The following is a 17659-nucleotide window of genomic DNA, read 5'->3' as shown; positions in this document are numbered from 1 at the left end:
AACGAATACTAAAATCGAGTGTAAAAAAGTGCTACACTTTTTATGCAAACGAAAGGACCTACTGTTTATTACTCAAGATTGGCAGGGCTGATTGGCAATTATGTATTATAAAATACATGAAAATTTTTTAGAAATTTGATGCAAACATTGGTGATGCAGGAAATTATTTCCGTTCTCTCGAGTACGGCCACTAACTGATAAATCTTTCTACGCATATGGCATATTTCCCGAAAGAAGCAAGGTTTTGTAAAAAATTCATTTTGCTATTTATTTCGATTCCATTAGATGACGCTGCAGATATCAAGCTCTTGAAGCTCAAAGAGTTAACTTCAAATGCTCTTGCAAATTAATACCGTTACGTTTGAGGTAGATACGTCCATCTGCTGACGGGGTGGAAATGCAATTGGTCCTTCCATCATATTCATGGCGTAAGTGAAATTTGTGAAGTATTTTTTTCAACAAAATTATCAGTTCATGGATACATTTTTTATCGGAAAAATTCGTCCTACAAAGTTCGACCTCAGCTCAGTAATTAATATTTCTATTCAACTCATAAAACTGGAAGTTGTTGATCTTCAAGGTGAAACTAAAACCAATTGTTCAATCTCAGTCATCTTTATTATACATATTAGCATACCCCTGAAAATATAATATAATAAGTATATACATAACATCACTGGCGCAGCTAGATACCAATTCAAATTTTTTTCTGGTGAAGAAGCTTTCGCCAAATCACATTATCGATCGGTGTACAGCAGCCCCAAAACAAAATGTTGGCTGTGCCACTTTATAACATAATATTATATTATGTAATAATATTCGTGATAATGAAATGTTTACTTCTCATCAATTTCCTCTTCAACATAATCATCAAACTTATCCAGGTTCTTCTCAATATTATCATAATGTTCTTCGAACGATCTTTCCAATTCTCCTTTTATATATTCCTTATCTGGAGTATAATTTTTGTCTTCTGTCTTCATTTTTTGGCTGATTATCTGAAATTGATAAAGCATCACTGTATATTGTAATTTCACTGAAAATGATTCAACGGAGTGTATAAAAGAAACACCTAAAAATTTTTCAAGAATTAATTAAATAAGTGACAAAATAGGGACCAATATGCTATGTATAAGAATAAAAGTAGGCCTTCGACCAGAAGATCGGTAGATTTGATACACCCAGAGGATTCACAAGCGCCAGAAGCACGGTTTCATGAGTTCATGAAAACTTATATTAATGCAGTAGCGATAAACAAAGATTATATCCGGAAGTATGTGATATTTATTCAAAAATAGAGTCGTTTCTCAATGATTTGTTATACGTTGTTGCTTGAAGTTTACTTATTAAATTGTTTCTTATAACACTGCATATGAAGCTATGCACAATATTCAAATCAATAGCGGGAATAGGAATGGACGGAAGACTATTCCTTACCGTTTCGATTCCAATTCCATATACATCTATAGGAAGAACATAAGTGTTTTTTCTCATTTTCATACGACAAAAATTTTTAATTTTATTTCTAAATATAAACAGTGTTATTTGTATAGTAACTTTCAAATGTTTCTATTACACACTTTCACAATTTTGAAGTATATATCATCACAACTGAAATGTGTTTACCTGACGTTTATGAAGGAAAGTTTTGAATGCATCTCTGGATAACGCTGTGTCTTCTGCATTTTCAACGGATTTCCTAGGCATGAAGCTATCTCCTGAAATACTATTAACTGATTGTGGTTTCTTATGATGCGATATCTGAAAAACAACGTAAAGAAACTTAGAAATGATGACCAATCGGATAGCTCTGGTTATGCAAGGTATGCTTAATTTGTTATCTTTGTTACACGCACCTTTTTCATTATATCTGAACGATGTAAACCAAGTACATTTTCAGGCATCTCCGGTAATTCCATATCCACAATCTCTTCTTCTTTGTTCAACTCAAGTTTTTCCAGTTGATTCTATAAGGATTTTTTGATACAGTACAACAGTAGAATAGTAACTATATGGAAGGAGGGATGGACTGATTCCACACCAAGTATTATAGATTATGTTTTATAATCCTTGATTTGAATATTTCATATTATATTTTTCTTTTTTTTTTCTATTCAGAATGTTTTAAGGATTCTTTCTCCAGAAGAGAAGTCAGTTCAATATAACCGGCCAAGAAAATTGATAGCTAGAGTACATAGAGGGGTGACTAAAATATTTTAACATAATTTAAATAAATGAACTATTCAGTCTACGATGAACTGTGTATTCCTTATTTTTCGAGTTCAAAATGGCCTGCCAAGAAAATTGATGGATGGAGGTAGTTTATCATAGTAAACTCAGAAAAATTTTGTTAGGATATTTTATCTATCCTTCTATTTACTATATCCATCAATTTACCTAACCTGCTATTTGGAACTGATATTTCTCCCGGTGTAGAAATCCCTCAAATATTCTGAATAGAAAAAAAAACGTTGTATGAAATCAAGGTATAAACCATAATCTATAATCCTTAGTAAGAAGTCAGGCCATCCCTTCTTACATATAGCTTATTTTATTCGCTTCGGCATCCTATTCTAAATAAGAGAAACAATTAACAGCATTGATATTAGACATACGGCATCGACCGTGATGGAATAGTCGTTCTTGAATAAATCCGGTTGATTTTTTTCGCTTTTTTTTATTGATTTGGTGGTAAAAGATAGATCCACCGAGAAACTAGATTGCTGGTCTTACTAGTAAGGAAATATTCCAGTTATTTATAGTAGATTGTTTGCCAATTCCACCTATACTTTTCGTTTGACTGATACTAGTTTATATCCTTACAGGGATATAAATTTTTCGATGTTTTGAAATAAATTGTCGAATAAATTTGTGAACTCAGTTTTTGACTTTCAATAGTTATCGCTAACAACCTAGATAACAAGGAACCTTGTTTTCGACTTGGAGCCATGAAGTTAAGTTTGCTATTTCTCCTCTAAAGGCCGTTACATCAATGCTAATATATTTCTATGAATAAAATACATCAAGTTTGTTGGTAGAAGTGATGAAAAGTGGAAAAAATTAGAAGTAACCTTCACATTCTCCTCAAGTGGACAAAACAGTTCTAATTGATGCTTCAATCTACTGACTGATAATGGCTCATATTCTTCTCCATAATCAGCTTGTGTCATTCTTTTATCCAATTCCATAATTTGGGTGTAATGCTTATCTGAAAACGTATTCTGAAGTATAAAAATAATCTTAAATATAATAATAGCCTGAAATATAATAAAAATCTGAAATGAAAAAATAATATGGTAAACAATGCGTTAACCAAGAACTAGTTTCGCTGAAATCCCTCACTTCCGAACCTATTTTTGATGTTGTTGATATGAGTTCCGCCAGAAACAAAAAAATCTCCTCAACAAAGAATAACATTTTACGTGGTACGTAATTTCCGAACCAAAAGTGGATTATTCTTGAAGGCAAGTATTTTTCAGCCGCATACATACTTTTTTTCCGTAAATTCTTTCCGCTCGCTGTATCATTATGATACAACTAAGTAAGAGAGCGACGATTGGGTTATTTCAGTGAATCCATGACTTAATAAAAACATAAATGCCTGTGATAATAACTCTCATTTGCTGTTGTCAAATGAAATCTTTACAAAGACCGCTAGATTTTATGAGTGAATTAAAAACGTGGTATACAGGCGGCATGACAAGGCTTGGCCTGCGTTTCAGTGAACGTTTGTAGAAACATTGGTGAAACGATTATTCAGTAATAGCAGCGTCTGCCTTACTCTTATGTTCAACTGCGTTATTTCTGTCAAAAACTATTAAGCAAAGAAAAAACTCGGGTCATATTATATAGCTAAGGCATACATACCATAAACCATTCAAGCCAGATAGAAATTGTTAAAAAACCTTATAATTTCAAATATGTCCAGTGTGTCGTGTGTAGTCTAAACTAGTCTCTTTGATGTCTGTTGAAAATACCGTCTTCTAGGCGAACCCTGGCCAGCGCCAGCGTTGGTGTCGCTTTGCTATATGTTTTACATACACCCGATGCGCCAACGTTTGGACGAGCAGACGTTGGCCAAAGTTTGCCATGTCGTCTGTTAGCCGCTTCTACATATGGTTAATTCACGTCCCACATTTACGGAAGGCGAAAGTAGAGCAAAGCAATGAAACAACATTCAATTCATCCTAGAGATAACTTATTTGCCAGTTGAGATGTCTCTTGTCCACTTACTCATAAAAATGATTCAACAAATAATATTAGGTATTATCCACTAAAGGAGAGATTAAAACCTGCAGATGATTCGAACAAATTCTCATCGAGTCATATCTGGCGCCTGGTTAATCTTAACGAAAAGATATCCTATTCTTACGGATTTGACTCGCCACGTATCAGATATATTCGTTCGTGTATGGGACGCTAATGGGTCCTCAATCTTCAAAATGTTCCAATTCATGGTTTCCTTTTTTTTTTTGAAGATACGGGTCGTTTTTACCCCTAAAAATCGAAAGCACACATTGACAAAGGGTAACTTTTGAAGCAGAGGTTGAAACGAGCTGAATCCTAAATTTTCATGAAAACTCTAAGGATTTTCAGTATCTTATTCACAATTCTAATTGGTTTACAATTATACCCGAACTTGAAATCCGAAACGCCAAATTAATGTGACTTTTTATGCGAACGTTTTCTTCTGCTTCGACTCGCATGTACTACAGAGTGGGCTTTTTAAAACGAAACCGACGAGATAACGGGCGGAATAAATTTATTTTGAAAAAATGCTCGGAAACGTCGATTTTTGTTGCGAGGGGGGCAGCTTCTAAGGTCAAATCGACAACTATGTCGCTTCAACCCTTAGTGTTAGAACAACAACCCATAAATTTTCAATAAGGAAGATGGGGTAAATTTCACCTCATTTAGAAGGTCTTTTCATCCTGAGTTCAGAATATTGGTTTTTTCTTCATTTGATTCATTGATATTTTGAAATATTGACATTTGAATTTGAAACAACGATGGTCCTATCAATTTTCCAGGAAACATTCTGTCCAAGAATTCTCGCACTTCTTGTGCATGGTGAGGAGGCGCCCCATCTTGTTGGAACATAAAATGATCATTCAAATAACGATCGTCATTTTCGATAATATCCACAATTAAAGGGTACCTATTTATTATTATTGTAAATATTTATCACCTGTTAGATTTCCATCGATAAAGATTGGCCCAATGAGTCGTTCACCATAAATACCAATCCATACATTCAATTTTTCTGGCGTTTGAGTATGGACTTCATGAAAACCCTATCTTTCCTGTTCAAAATTTCGCGATATAGTTGTGAATTTGACCTTAAAAGTGGTCCCCCTCGAAACAAAAATCGACGTGCCCGAGAATTTTTTCTAAATAAATTTATTCCGCTTGTCTGTTTCGTTTTAAGAAGCGCAGCCTTTATAACCGTGGTTCGGGGTTCAGGCGAACGGCAGATACCTAGAGGCTATTGGAAGGGGTCATATGGAATCCGTTAACATTAATTATTATAACTTTGCCTACTAGCATCTAATTAATTTCGTTATTTTGTGTAGGATTCGTTACTGTGTCCTTACGCCACCTTAGGCACAGCACTGTTAATTTTAACCCAACAGTGAATGATGGCACTACCGTAGCACATTCTACTATGTGCTTGGCTTATAGCCATCTACACTTAGGGCTTGCGGTCCTAAGCCGACTCTCCAACAACTGAGCTACGGACGCTTTCCATAGAGGCGAGTTGTGTTTCTCTGGCGAGGTCAAATGAGACCAACACCATGGTCAGCATTTACTCCCTCTCGATGGAGTGTTACTGTTGGCAATCTGAATGATGGTACGGTTGCAAGCTTGGTAACATTGGTTGATTCAACAGGATCACATTGAAATCGTCGAACACTCTGCAGAAAGCAAAATGCAGAAACTGATTGGTAAACCTCTACATGGGAGACACCAGAACGAGGTCAATCATGATTATGACGACATATCGGCGTCGAACTACTGGTTGAGTTCCGGAAAGTTGTTTCCTGAGACAGATGGATTCATCATTGCCATCAAGATCAAGTGATTCCTACAAGGAACTATATGAAATATATCGCCAAGGACACCGCAGTGGCGGACGATCCAACACATCTCGGGGATGCCAGATGTTCTCAGGCACGGAGTACAAGAATAGACATGATGCTGTTGACAAGATTTTACATCAAGAATTGGCTATGAAATACCAACTTCTAAGGTCACAAAAGGTTCCTTATTACAAATACCATCCAGATTCTGTATTGGAAAATGATCCTAGCTCTACTGGTATCGCACGGTTCTCACAGACCGGAAAATTACACACAATAGACCTCATATTACTGAATGAAGATTACAACTTTCTCCACCAATCCGAGTGTCTCCAAATCTAAAGCCTTCAAGAAAAAGCATGTATCGTCCGCGAACAACAAGGTTGCAAAGAAACTCTGTGCAAACGAAGATTCCATGTGCAAATAATTCAAAAAAATTATGAAGAGCACAGGCCCTAATATAGAGCCCTGTGGTACACCCCATCGAATTATCTTCTTTTGTGACAATAAACTGGTGTCGATTCTCAAGATATGAACGCCTGAGATGTAAAGCGCAGTCTTTTAATTATAATGTTCTAGTTTCCTCAATAATATTCCATGGTGAACACTATCAAAAGCCTTGGAGAGATCCCTTGACAGTATTTCGGCCATCTTACCCTCGTTTTCCGCCCTTAAAACTTGGCTGACAATTTCTAGCAAAGCTGTTGTGGTAGATTTGTTCCGTTTGTAATTATGCTGGTGATACCCATTAATGTATTTTCCTCGAAATAGTCAATCAGTCTAGATTTCATTATCTCTTCAAAAATCTTTGACAACGATGGCAGTATTGAAATTGGCTTGTAATTTTGAGGGTCTTTAGTATCCCCTTTCTTACAAACTTGTATGACCCTCGGTGACTTTATCTATTCTGGAATCACTTCCCCTTTCAAACATTTATTAATGATAGTTAGTGGCTCTATCATCAGCATCATCATCATGAGCATCACTCACTTTTTTTCACAACAGTTGTTTAAATGCCATAAATATCTTGTGTGTTTGATCTTTAGGTTTCAAATTATGTTCGCTATCTCGCATTCTATGGTTGAATTGAATTTAAATGCTACTTGCGAATGTGGTATATGACCTACCAACAGCTTTATGGCACTATTTTTGTGTGATGGGAAAGCTGCTGTGTTCTCATTCATGTGCAATCGAAGAAAAGTAATTGTTTAAAGTATCAGCACTTATATCTGCTGTATTCATTTTTTTTTGTGTTTCTTGTTTCGTTCTTGATTATGGAACATACTGGTTTGGTTTTGTCATGATTTTTTCTCGTTTCTCTTTTCCGTATCAAATGCCTGCCTCAATTTTTCTCCGCATGCTTTATAGAGACTATAAGTTACTTTGAAGATTATATCCAAAATCTCCAGCTCATTTTTAAGGTTTCATTAGTCGATAATAATCGATAATAGAGATATAAAGATTCGTATTAACTCTCTTTTTTCTCGTTTCTCTTTTCCGTATCAAATGCCTGCCTCAATTTTTCTCCGCATGCTTTATAGAGACTATAAGTTACTTTGAAGATTATATCCAAAATCTCCAGCTCATTTTTAAGGTTTCATTAGTCGATAATAATCGAGAATAGAGATATAAAGATTCGTATCAACTTTTTTTTTTATAGGAGAGATTTTCGACATCTTTTTCTGTTCATCCCTAAAAATTATTCGAAAATGTTTTCTTTCGATTACTAAGAAAAAATTTTAAATGTGATTTCTTTTCAATTTAGTTTTGACTTGAATCATTAACTTATACAGATAGCAATGAAGCTTGTTTTCAGAGTGGGCTATCTATTTACTTAAGCTCAACATTTTAGGACAAAATCCATGTTTATGGATTGATCTTCTAGAACTCCTGATGCTGCCGATCGATGAGGAGAAACATGTCGAGTTAATTAATTCATTAAGGCCCGGTACTTTCACGTGCGAATAACTAAATTTATTCGATAGATAAGTCTTATTCTTAGGATAAGTAAAAATGCAGTCTTTTCAGTTTCAGTTAGTGTTATTCATCGAATAAATCTGTCATTGAAACTCGTTAATAAGATTTTATTTGTCATAGATAGAATGTCGGTACGTCATAATTGGTTGAAATTTTTAGATTCTGGATGTATGGTTATTCTTTATGTGATTTTCACGAAATATTTGCTTTCTAGTTGGAATTATGACAATTTCTACAATGCGGTGTCTTATTTTACATTAATCAGTGAAAAGCAGTATACCGTGTTTTCAAAGAATTGTTATTCGTCAAATAATTTCATCTGAAAGCACCGAAATAAGGTATCCTTCAGATAGGAAATTATTTGACGGATACTTATTGACAGTGAATAAAATTTATTCGAAGGTGAAAGTACCGGGCCTAAATAAAGTAGTGAGTGCAACCTTGTTCATTATATTATATCTATTTTCGGTTCAATTAGTCTGTGATCTGTACACTATGGTGCTGTTGATCTTTTCGGCAATTTCTACTACGAACAATCATAGCATTCAATAATCTAACCTTCTACAAATCCCAACGGTGGAACTACTCCAACAACTTTCAATTGAGAAAGCTCATGTCGTAGAGCAAAGCTATTTTCTTCCAGGAAACTCAAGACTTCATTTCTATTCCCAGATTTTTTACTGATCCAAAATATATTCAACTTCTTGTAATCTGGAGATATCCCAACCTGAAAAAAAGATTATTAGGAAAGTATTGAATTGATACGGATTTAACATATTAGGCTAACCGCACATTGAGGGCAGCATAGCCTAGCACATCACAGCGGAGTAACTACAAAGGAAAATAATTCCTGTGCTCTGCATGAATGATGCCCGTATATTGAGAGTAGCGTAGCCTAGCACAGCATAGGGAAGGTATTATGAAACTATAGCGGAAAACTCATTATGTGATCCATATGAGCGATGCGCGCTTATTCCATCTAGATTGTAGATAGTTGTTTCTGTGTCTTTAGGTTAGTTTATTACAATAACATGGATTCAGCCGCTCAGTTAAACCTACTTCTGGATTCGGAATCAGTTTCGGAAATAGAAAATATTTTGTTTTTATATTTTTGCTAATCTCCTCCCAGATTTCATCCTTGTACTTTGTAGGCATGTAGTCGTTGTTACTCGTATCGTAAAGCACCTTATTTCCATTTCAATTAACAATTCTATTTTTGGTCAATCTGCAGAGGAAACTATGCGCACTCCACAACCGACGCAGGATAGACAGAGTACAGTTACTAAGTCGCGTAGGCGTTCTGCTACGTCCAATATGCGGCGTTCTCTTTAATTTCATTTGTTACAAAATCCTCTACTAGGCTAGGCTCTGCTGTGCTGTGCTGGACTGCCCTCAATGTGCGGCTAGCCTTATTCTTTCTATTGTGTAACTCCAAAAGTTGTATGACCTCAAATTTTGCTACGGTAAGCAAGAACTCGAACTTTCATTATTCAATAACAACTTTAGCTTTGGACTCTGGTTTTTCGAATACCATAAGGCAGAAACATTCTACAGATGACGCGACGGCATGCAGTGCAGAATTCAAAGACCGATCGACGTATCCGTCGACTGCCGTCAAATCGTGCCAGTAAGACGGGGTTAAGATGTCTAAAACACTGGTCTGTGCACTTGTCATTTTTTCTAAGCATCAACATTTCTCCAAATCGGGGATATGGAATTAGTTTCGTGGCGGTGCCACCATGTCATTCGCTTTATTCTATCCTTGTTCTACCGAAGAAAGTCAATGATACTCTCTCGTTTTATTTTGTTCTGATATAAGATTAAACTCGATCGATCAAAGAGATCTCAGCTATTATAATAATAAATAAGTATTTGTGATTCACACTTTAATTTTCGCTGTAAAAACAAATCTGCAGATATTTTTAACACTGTCGAAGGAGTACCTATCTTCTACTCTGTTATCTGTGAGGATAATGGGGAATTCTCCTCAATTTGGGTTATCACTGCATATGCAAGTTTAAACTGAATAATTATGAGTTTCATTCATGAATTTTTCAAAATCATCCTTCAAATATGGGGTTTTAAAATTTAAATCGCTTTGTGCGGAGTTAACGATTTGGCAACAGAGCATGCAAGACAATGAAAAGAACAATGTCCGATCAGCTTGTTTATAAAATAACAGCTGTTGATCTACAGGCGCCTACTTACTGGCGAGCTTCAACTGGAACCGGCCATAAAAATCCCCTAAAATTTTACGACCTTCCTCGTTCGTCCCAGACTTCATAGACAGCCATCTTTGTCTATCTCATCAAGATAATGTATTTGTTGTCCTTTATTATCAAGGCATATTTCAGTCGATGTTGCCAACTTTTGCAATCCACATGAAACGCTTTAAATTTTAAATACCCATTTATATTTTTCATTTTTAAGTGCTTAAAATAATTTTTTTGGGAAACGGTTGAAATGGTTATTTCAAAATGTGACGTTCCAAAGATATTTCATAAAAAATACATCATTTTCGCCAGAAGGAGTATTCCCCATTCAATGTTATTTCAATAAAACACAGTTGATTAGCTAAATATCTAATATATTTTGTTGGACGAAACGGAGTTCACAATACACTCGTGAAGAATATTCGTAGAACAGCTCGAATGAATTTATTTTGTTTTTCAATATATTCATGGCATTTATGCTCAAAATTCACATTACGTATATCCAATACAATGCCTTGTAAGTTGCTATAAAACTGTTAGCTGTATCCATCCCGTCCGTTCATCTGAGATTTGGTATTACCTCAATTTCTAGCAACAGAGTGGTGATAGTTCAACAACACCGAATTCTAAAGCTGTAGTTCTTGATTATCCACAAAGAAAACTGAACGTCATGATGGAGGAATAAAAGTTCTACACTCTTTCTCGAAACTACATTACATTTTCACAAACCAATAATTGCATATAAATACTGCACATTCGTAAGTCGAAGGAATGTATTCGAATTATTTTGAAATATCAATTGACAATAAACTGTCAATTTCTGAAAAGCGCTACCTACAGTGGGAAAAACGAAGCTGATCCCATATCCAGACAAAACGTGAAACAAATCGAATCAGTGATTACACCATAGTTTTAGACATCTTAGACAGGGTCTATGGAAAACAGTTCTCCAGTTTTTTGTGCGTAACGTCACGTCGATCTGCGTCAACTATCAATATCAAGAATGATTTTAACGACAATTTCAAGCTCTATACTGAATAAATGTTTTAATCAATATTTATAGTTGATGATCCTTTCGAAATAAGACGGAGAGTCTTATAAAATATGAGTTTGCGGAAAATTGAATCCATAAATTTTACGGAAGAAAACTAAGAGAAATATTTCAAAAATGTACATTTTTGAAACACACTCAGGATCATAGTCGCCAATGATTTACTCATGACAATTGGGCCTCAGATACCAACATCTATTTTCTTCTATTGTATAGTGCAGAAATATGATTTCCCATTAAAAATTGTCCAACTTGGTCCGACGTTAACAGTATACCAAAAATTCATAAAAATTACTCAATTTGTATCTGTATCTTTTTACCGATTTTTAAAGAGCGGTAGCAACCCATGTTGTCAAAAACCAGCAGTGCAGGTGCAATAACGGTTATGCGTTCCTTAAATATTCATTTCCGCCGATCTCTTAATAATAGCACTGTTTAACGTAAACGAAATTTGCTGTTAATGAACCCTTTTATTGGTTAATTTCCTATTAATGCATTATTGTCATGGGTAATCGAACATAGAAGTATTCAACAGCTTCCCAAATAATTATTTTATTTGTATGTCGCATTGATTTTCGTAGTACCTAGCGGGTGAATTGAGAAGAGATGAATTGTGGAGGTTGCAGAAAAATTATGATGGTTACTGAGTTTTCAATATATCTCTGTACTACAACTCCAGCTTCCACCAGCTCCACACATTGTTTAACAGATATTATAGGGAACGATATCAATAATATGTAAATCACTCAAAATGCAATATGCCCCCTATGGACTTTTCGAATTGTTCGATCGGACGCATAAATATCAACATTCCCATATGAACACAGAAAATTTATAAGGTGTCAAATCTCTTCAAAGGGAGAAATATTTTAATCGAATATTCATTTTTAAGACTGTTTATTGTGAGTTCTTCTGGAAAGTTAGGTATTTGACATCGCCAACTTTTCGTACTCGACAACGTTTTTCATTTTTCTCTATCTCTCATATTTCGCTCAACGTCGGCAAGAAAGGAACGGACTCATTTCGATATTTTCAGTAATTATCGTCATATTACAAACATCTTTACAAATTATATACCTAAACCTTTGTCTTGAATCAATCTATTGGTGAAAACCGCATGGAAATCCGTTCAGTATCTTTTGAGTTTATCGCGAACAGACAGACACGGCAGATGATTTTTTTTCATAATATGTACTGATTAAGGCAAAAATTCATTAGCAGAAAGAAATGAAATAATAATTTTTCAAAACTAAGCACAGCAGTTAACATAGAAATTGCAAAATGAATGAGTAAAAATTCGATTGATTTAAACAAGATGTTTTAAAGGAAAACCAACGTTGTTTAAAATTTAAATGTTATGGAAACGAATGGATTGAATAGGTAAAAAATCAAATATGCTGAACTCAGACTAGAAAGGCCTTCCGTAAGAGCTATCACTTACTCCACCTACCCTGTTCAAAATAGGTTGGAGTATTAACACTAAAGATTAAAGCGAAAACGGTTATCAATTTGATCTTACACGTTGTCCCTGTGGAATCAAAAATAGACGTGTCAAAGCGTTTTTATATAATTCGGTTCTGCCGACCAACAAAGACGCTGTTTCGTTTTGAATGATCTTCTCTATATAAAATGACACTACAAAATTATCAACATCAAAGAAGGTTTGATCCCCTATCTTAAGCTCTTTCTGCAGTCTTCAGTTGGAGTACAGCGGAATGCCCCCGAAATCATGAGGCATAACGATGTTTGGAAATTTGGATTTATTGACGCTCTACACAGAACCACCAGACAATGCTGCCATAATGCGATGATCGCTCTGCTGACCATGACATACAGCCACTGGATCTGTTTCGCTGCAATGCAGTGTGCGTTTCCACAAATTTTTTGACAAGCTCAGAAACAGTGTTTGGCTTTGTTGATGGTTTTATCCAGATCGGAATCCAGTTAAGATTTCTGCCAGGCACGGTAACTGAAAAAAATTTGGATATTTGTACTATTAAGGTCTTGCCAGGGTTAACACCTAACTGCTCTTCCTCGCACCAACCTTGAATGATGGTTAATGTATCTTGAAGGGCAACTGAGATGGCTGCATCGTCGCCGCCAGTTAGCAAAACAACTATGTTATGTCATCCGCATATGCTTGAATCTACAGTGCATCCCATTTTGGGTGAAACAGCTGGATTCTACGCAGAATTCTGTATCAGACGCAGTTTTCAACTCAGCATTATTTCAAATAACTTCGGAGATAAAGGAAGGGTCCGAAAAGTATCAATTTCCAAAATCGCCCTGTATCTCATAAACGAAAACAGTTAAGCAAAATTTGATTAGGCCAACTTGGGTTTCACAAAAAAGTGGGACAGGAACGTGAAAACCGCAAGGCTATCTTGAACAACAAGCGAGAAACCTGGCTGTCTCACCCAAAATGGGATGCACTGTACAGATTATCGCCATGATCCTTGCATTAGACGTTTCCCCCAACAACCTTGTTGGCAAAATCTTCGACTTTCTCAATTACAGAGACTTCAGTAACAGCCTAGATATCAAAGGTGCCTTCAACGCTGCCCTCACTGAGTCTTTAGTGTGAGGTGAGAGATGTCCCTCTTACCATATCAAACTGTATCAGCACAATGCTGAGCACAAGGAATATCAAAAGTACGCATTGCGGCGATAATCTTAGTTTCCAAACAGGCAGAGGGTGCCCGGAGTTCGGCGTTCAGTCTGTACAAGGTGGGCAAAATTCGTTGTCTACTGAGGGGATCTCGAGAACTATAGCAGCTAGAAGAAAACGGATGACCAAATCTTCTTTCGTGACTAAACCAAATCTAAAAACAGAATCGGCCTATCATTTTCAGATTTCGAGTTATAAACAAAAATTGAGATTTTGAAGATTCCGAAAAGTTCTCATAACTTTTTTGTCTTTGAACTTTGAAGTTACAGATCTGAAACTTGAACCTCCTTAGGCACTTTCATTCATAGAATCTACTGACAAAAGATTTTTTTCCAATTCAAAAATATCAAATTCGATAAAAATTTACATTTAAAAAAAATAAAAGTTCACCTAATGATTCGAAATGAAAAAATATTTTGAGCTCATCAGTGGATTCTACGTAAAAAAGTGCCTGTAGAAGGTTCAAGTTTCAGATTTGTAAATTCAAAGACAAAAAAGATATGAGAACTTTACGAAATTGTCAAACTCAAAAATGAAGTATCGTAGGAGGCTGCGGTTTTCACCATTCTTTGTTTCTCCGAAAATGAGCTCGGAAATGTGTCATCCGTTTTCTTCTAGCTGCTATAGTTCTCGAGATCCTCTCAGTAGACAACGAATTTTGCCCACCCTGTACAGCCCCTGGCAACAAGACTGCCTATGCTTGGTATCATCACGACTGCCCAAAAGTACTGAAAATTTTCTCCCTGTCCACTGTCAGGGACTGTCGACTTCGTGGGGACCTCATCGTTACATACAGAGCTCTTCATGAACTCTCGACTTTTGATGTATTTAATAATGAATTGTTTTTTCTTCTTTTCTTTTTTTTCTTTTTCTTTTCTTTTTTTCCTTCTTTGGTCTTTTTGTAGATTCATTCCGGGCAACGGGATACAGCAATGATGATGATGATGATGAATAATAATAACAATAATATTTCCTTTCATCTACAGGCCTGATATCGAAGACACTACCAGAGAATTTGAGGAAACTTCAGTTGGACGAAAATATCTATAGAGTCATGCATAAAGCGGTACTGCTGGCGAGAACGTTACGGAAGTACATGGGTAATGCAGAATAACAACATCTACTCCGACAAGAAGTGTAGCTAGATCAGGAATCCAATCGACAACAAGAAGCCGATCGACAACAGGGAGCCGAGGTGCACCCCGGACCCGACTAGCAACACGAGTCCCAAAAACCCGGAAAGGGCTCTAACAGAGCTCCTCTGTGCAGCAGTGTGAAAGCTGTTAGGCTAAAGTTATAACTGCCATGTGGACAAACTCATCCACAAAGTCCCTTTGAGCTTGTCAAAGAATTTGTGGAAAAACTCGGATAGCGCCGAAGCAGCTCCGCTGACTGTATGTCACGGTGATTAGACCAATAGTCACTTACGGCTGCATCGTCTGGTGGTCCTGCACAGAACGCAAAAACACACCCAAAACAACTCCAGAGAACGGCATGCCTCAAGATTTCAGGGGCATTTCGATCCACTCCATGGAGATGCTTCGCTCCCCTTAACATTTTTGTACATGGATAGACGAGAGTAACATCTCACAGGCTCTACAATCTAACGATCCTCACAAACTTATTTTCGTGCAAAACCAGCTCTTAGCCCAACTGGAGGCTTACGAGGAGATGGGCATGAGAACTGACCTGATAATTACAAGAACCAGCCAGGACGGAACTTCAGTGCTCTGCTTCCCAGCAGAAAGACTGGCTCTGCCACAAGCAACTCTATCTATAAGGACCGGAGTCCGCAGTCGTGGACCGTTGACCAAGTTCAATGCTAGTTTAGCGACAGCATTTCAGACAGGAACCTACCTGGACACTCAGGCTTCAGAGGTAACAAGTAACTGGATGCTCTGACGGATGCCAGAACCAATTTACTAATTCTTTAGTAAGGGGCGAACCAACAACTGGATGAAGCAGAGGGCCTAGCCCTATAGTATTGACGCAGTCGTGGAATGCGCCACTCGCACAGGGCCATCTTGGTGCCTACTTGTTTACACACCAACCAACAGCTTGAATTTTCTAGAACCAATCTAAGATATATAACGGCTGTTTTCACGGGACATTGCAGGCTCACAGCTCACTTACACACACTCAACATCATGTATGAAATACTCTGCAGGTTTGGCCTAGTGGGGCGAGGAAAGCATTGATCATATCCTCTGTGACTGCCCATCGGGAGACAGGGCCAGACTTGGAATCTTTCGTTAGCTCAAGCTGGATTTAGAGGAACGCAAGACCCATTTTTCCCCTCTTTCCTTAGTAAAATGGGACTGGAGGGAGAAGTTTAGCTCTCTGAGCTTGTTTGTGTGCCACAATAGACCTCTTTGGCTGCCGTGACAGGTCCCACTAATCTGTAATATGCAAACGTTTTTCGGGTTCTTAAATTCGGCACACCGCTGTAACAACCTGTTTTTCTCGTAGGAATTAAATTGTCTAAATTTTTTATTTCAGTTATTTATTTCGTTGTTGCAATAGTTACGAAGATAATATATCGATTTTTATGAAAAAAAATGGCTATTCACGTCGTTCCGCAAGAAAAATCATAGAGTTCATCCTATCCATAATAAAGAAACAAACAAAATACCAACAACAACGCAATAATTGAGTTTCGCATTGCATGGTTATCAAATGATGTTTTTCAATTAGAACTATGATAAAACGTTAGTTTTAAATTGTCGGCGGAAAGCCTGAGCAATGAACTTATTCAATAATCTACTGAGCTTCAATTCAATTGGATCAGCATTTTTTTTGTTATGGAGAAAAAAAATTCAAACCATCATCCAGATTCTCAACATCAACAGACTTAACAAGATCATTTGCCATTTAGTAGACATTTACTTTTCCTTGCAAATATTATTTTTCTCAAACGATTGAATTATTTACAGTCACCTCATATTTGGCAGAACTAATATGCTCCTTATGAAAACTCGAGTGAAAATTAGACAAACCAACAGTCAAGAGTGGAATGTTTTCAATCACTGTCTAATATATCAGCAAATCTTTTGTTATGACATCTTTTTCTTATATTGTTCACTGACTTATTGAGAAAATAATATAAATTACAATGCTTACTATAAAGTTAAATATCGAGGCAAATATATACATATTCTGTAAATTTCATCATGTTCACCACCAACTAATTTAATTATGCAGCGGATAAGTTGATCTCAACAATCCACCAACCTTTGTTATTTCGATTCCAAGATTGCTATATTTCTCCCAGTATTCGCCATTTACGATTAAATCAGTTATGTATCTCATAAACATTTTATTCAATACATTGACTCTTCTGAAGACAGGTTTGAATTTATATTTCTCTTCCACTTGCTTGAAATTATTAGAACTTTGTAGTACCGGAAAATCTTGAAATTTTAATTTCCTAAAAAACTATGATTGGATTACTTTTTTCAAATTTCGAAATGAATTTCTATTACCTCTTCTTTGAAGTATTTGATGATAGAACTTTACGAAAAGTTCTGTGAATATTGGCAGAATTGAAACATGATAAATGTACTAATCTACAGAATGGTTTGAAATATATTAAGTTTCTTGCCATTGTTTTGTTAAAATTAAAAATTATTTGTTTATTTATTATTTAATGTTATCTTTTTAGGTTATATCA

General features: G+C 36.1%; 1 protein-coding gene across 2 annotated transcripts; it reads right to left on the bottom strand.

The window, feature by feature from the left end:
* Positions 1 to 599: 599 nt before the first annotated feature.
* LOC123308313 (putative ribosome-binding factor A, mitochondrial) lies at positions 600 to 17656 on the bottom strand. Of its 2 annotated transcripts, none has more exons than XM_044890919.1 (7): positions 17472 to 17656; positions 17221 to 17416; positions 8616 to 8784; positions 3072 to 3208; positions 1857 to 1967; positions 1627 to 1761; positions 600 to 998 (listed from the first exon to the last, which is right to left on the bottom strand). In XM_044890919.1, the coding sequence occupies exons 1-7, from the start codon at positions 17591 to 17593 to the stop codon at positions 837 to 839; spliced, it is 1032 nt and encodes a 343-aa protein (XP_044746854.1). In that variant the 5' UTR covers positions 17594 to 17656; the 3' UTR covers positions 600 to 836. The 2 variants fall into 2 exon arrangements, with proteins under 2 accessions (XP_044746854.1, XP_044746855.1); XM_044890920.1 differs by having other exon boundaries at positions 17221 to 17424; positions 17472 to 17611.
* Positions 17657 to 17659: the final 3 nt, after the last annotated feature.

This window comes from Coccinella septempunctata, chromosome 2 (assembly GCF_907165205.1).
Source record: "Coccinella septempunctata chromosome 2, icCocSept1.1, whole genome shotgun sequence".
Classification (NCBI taxonomy): domain Eukaryota; kingdom Metazoa; phylum Arthropoda; class Insecta; order Coleoptera; family Coccinellidae; genus Coccinella; species Coccinella septempunctata.
The sequence above is the reverse complement of the archived record's forward strand: the minus strand, read 5'-3'. Positions and strand labels throughout refer to the sequence as shown.

Coding starts and splice junctions, on each gene's coding strand:
- LOC123308313 (XM_044890919.1), bottom strand. CDS start 17,593: ATGGCAAGAAACTTAATATATTTCAAACCATTCTGTAGATTAGTACAT. Junction 17,417..17,471: donor TCAAATACTTCAAAGAAGAG/GTAATAGAAATT, acceptor ATAGTTTTTTAG/GAAATTAAAATTTCAAGATT. Junction 1,968..3,071: donor CACTTGAGGAGAATGTGAAG/GTTACTTCTAAT, acceptor AAATCCTTATAG/AATCAACTGGAAAAACTTGA.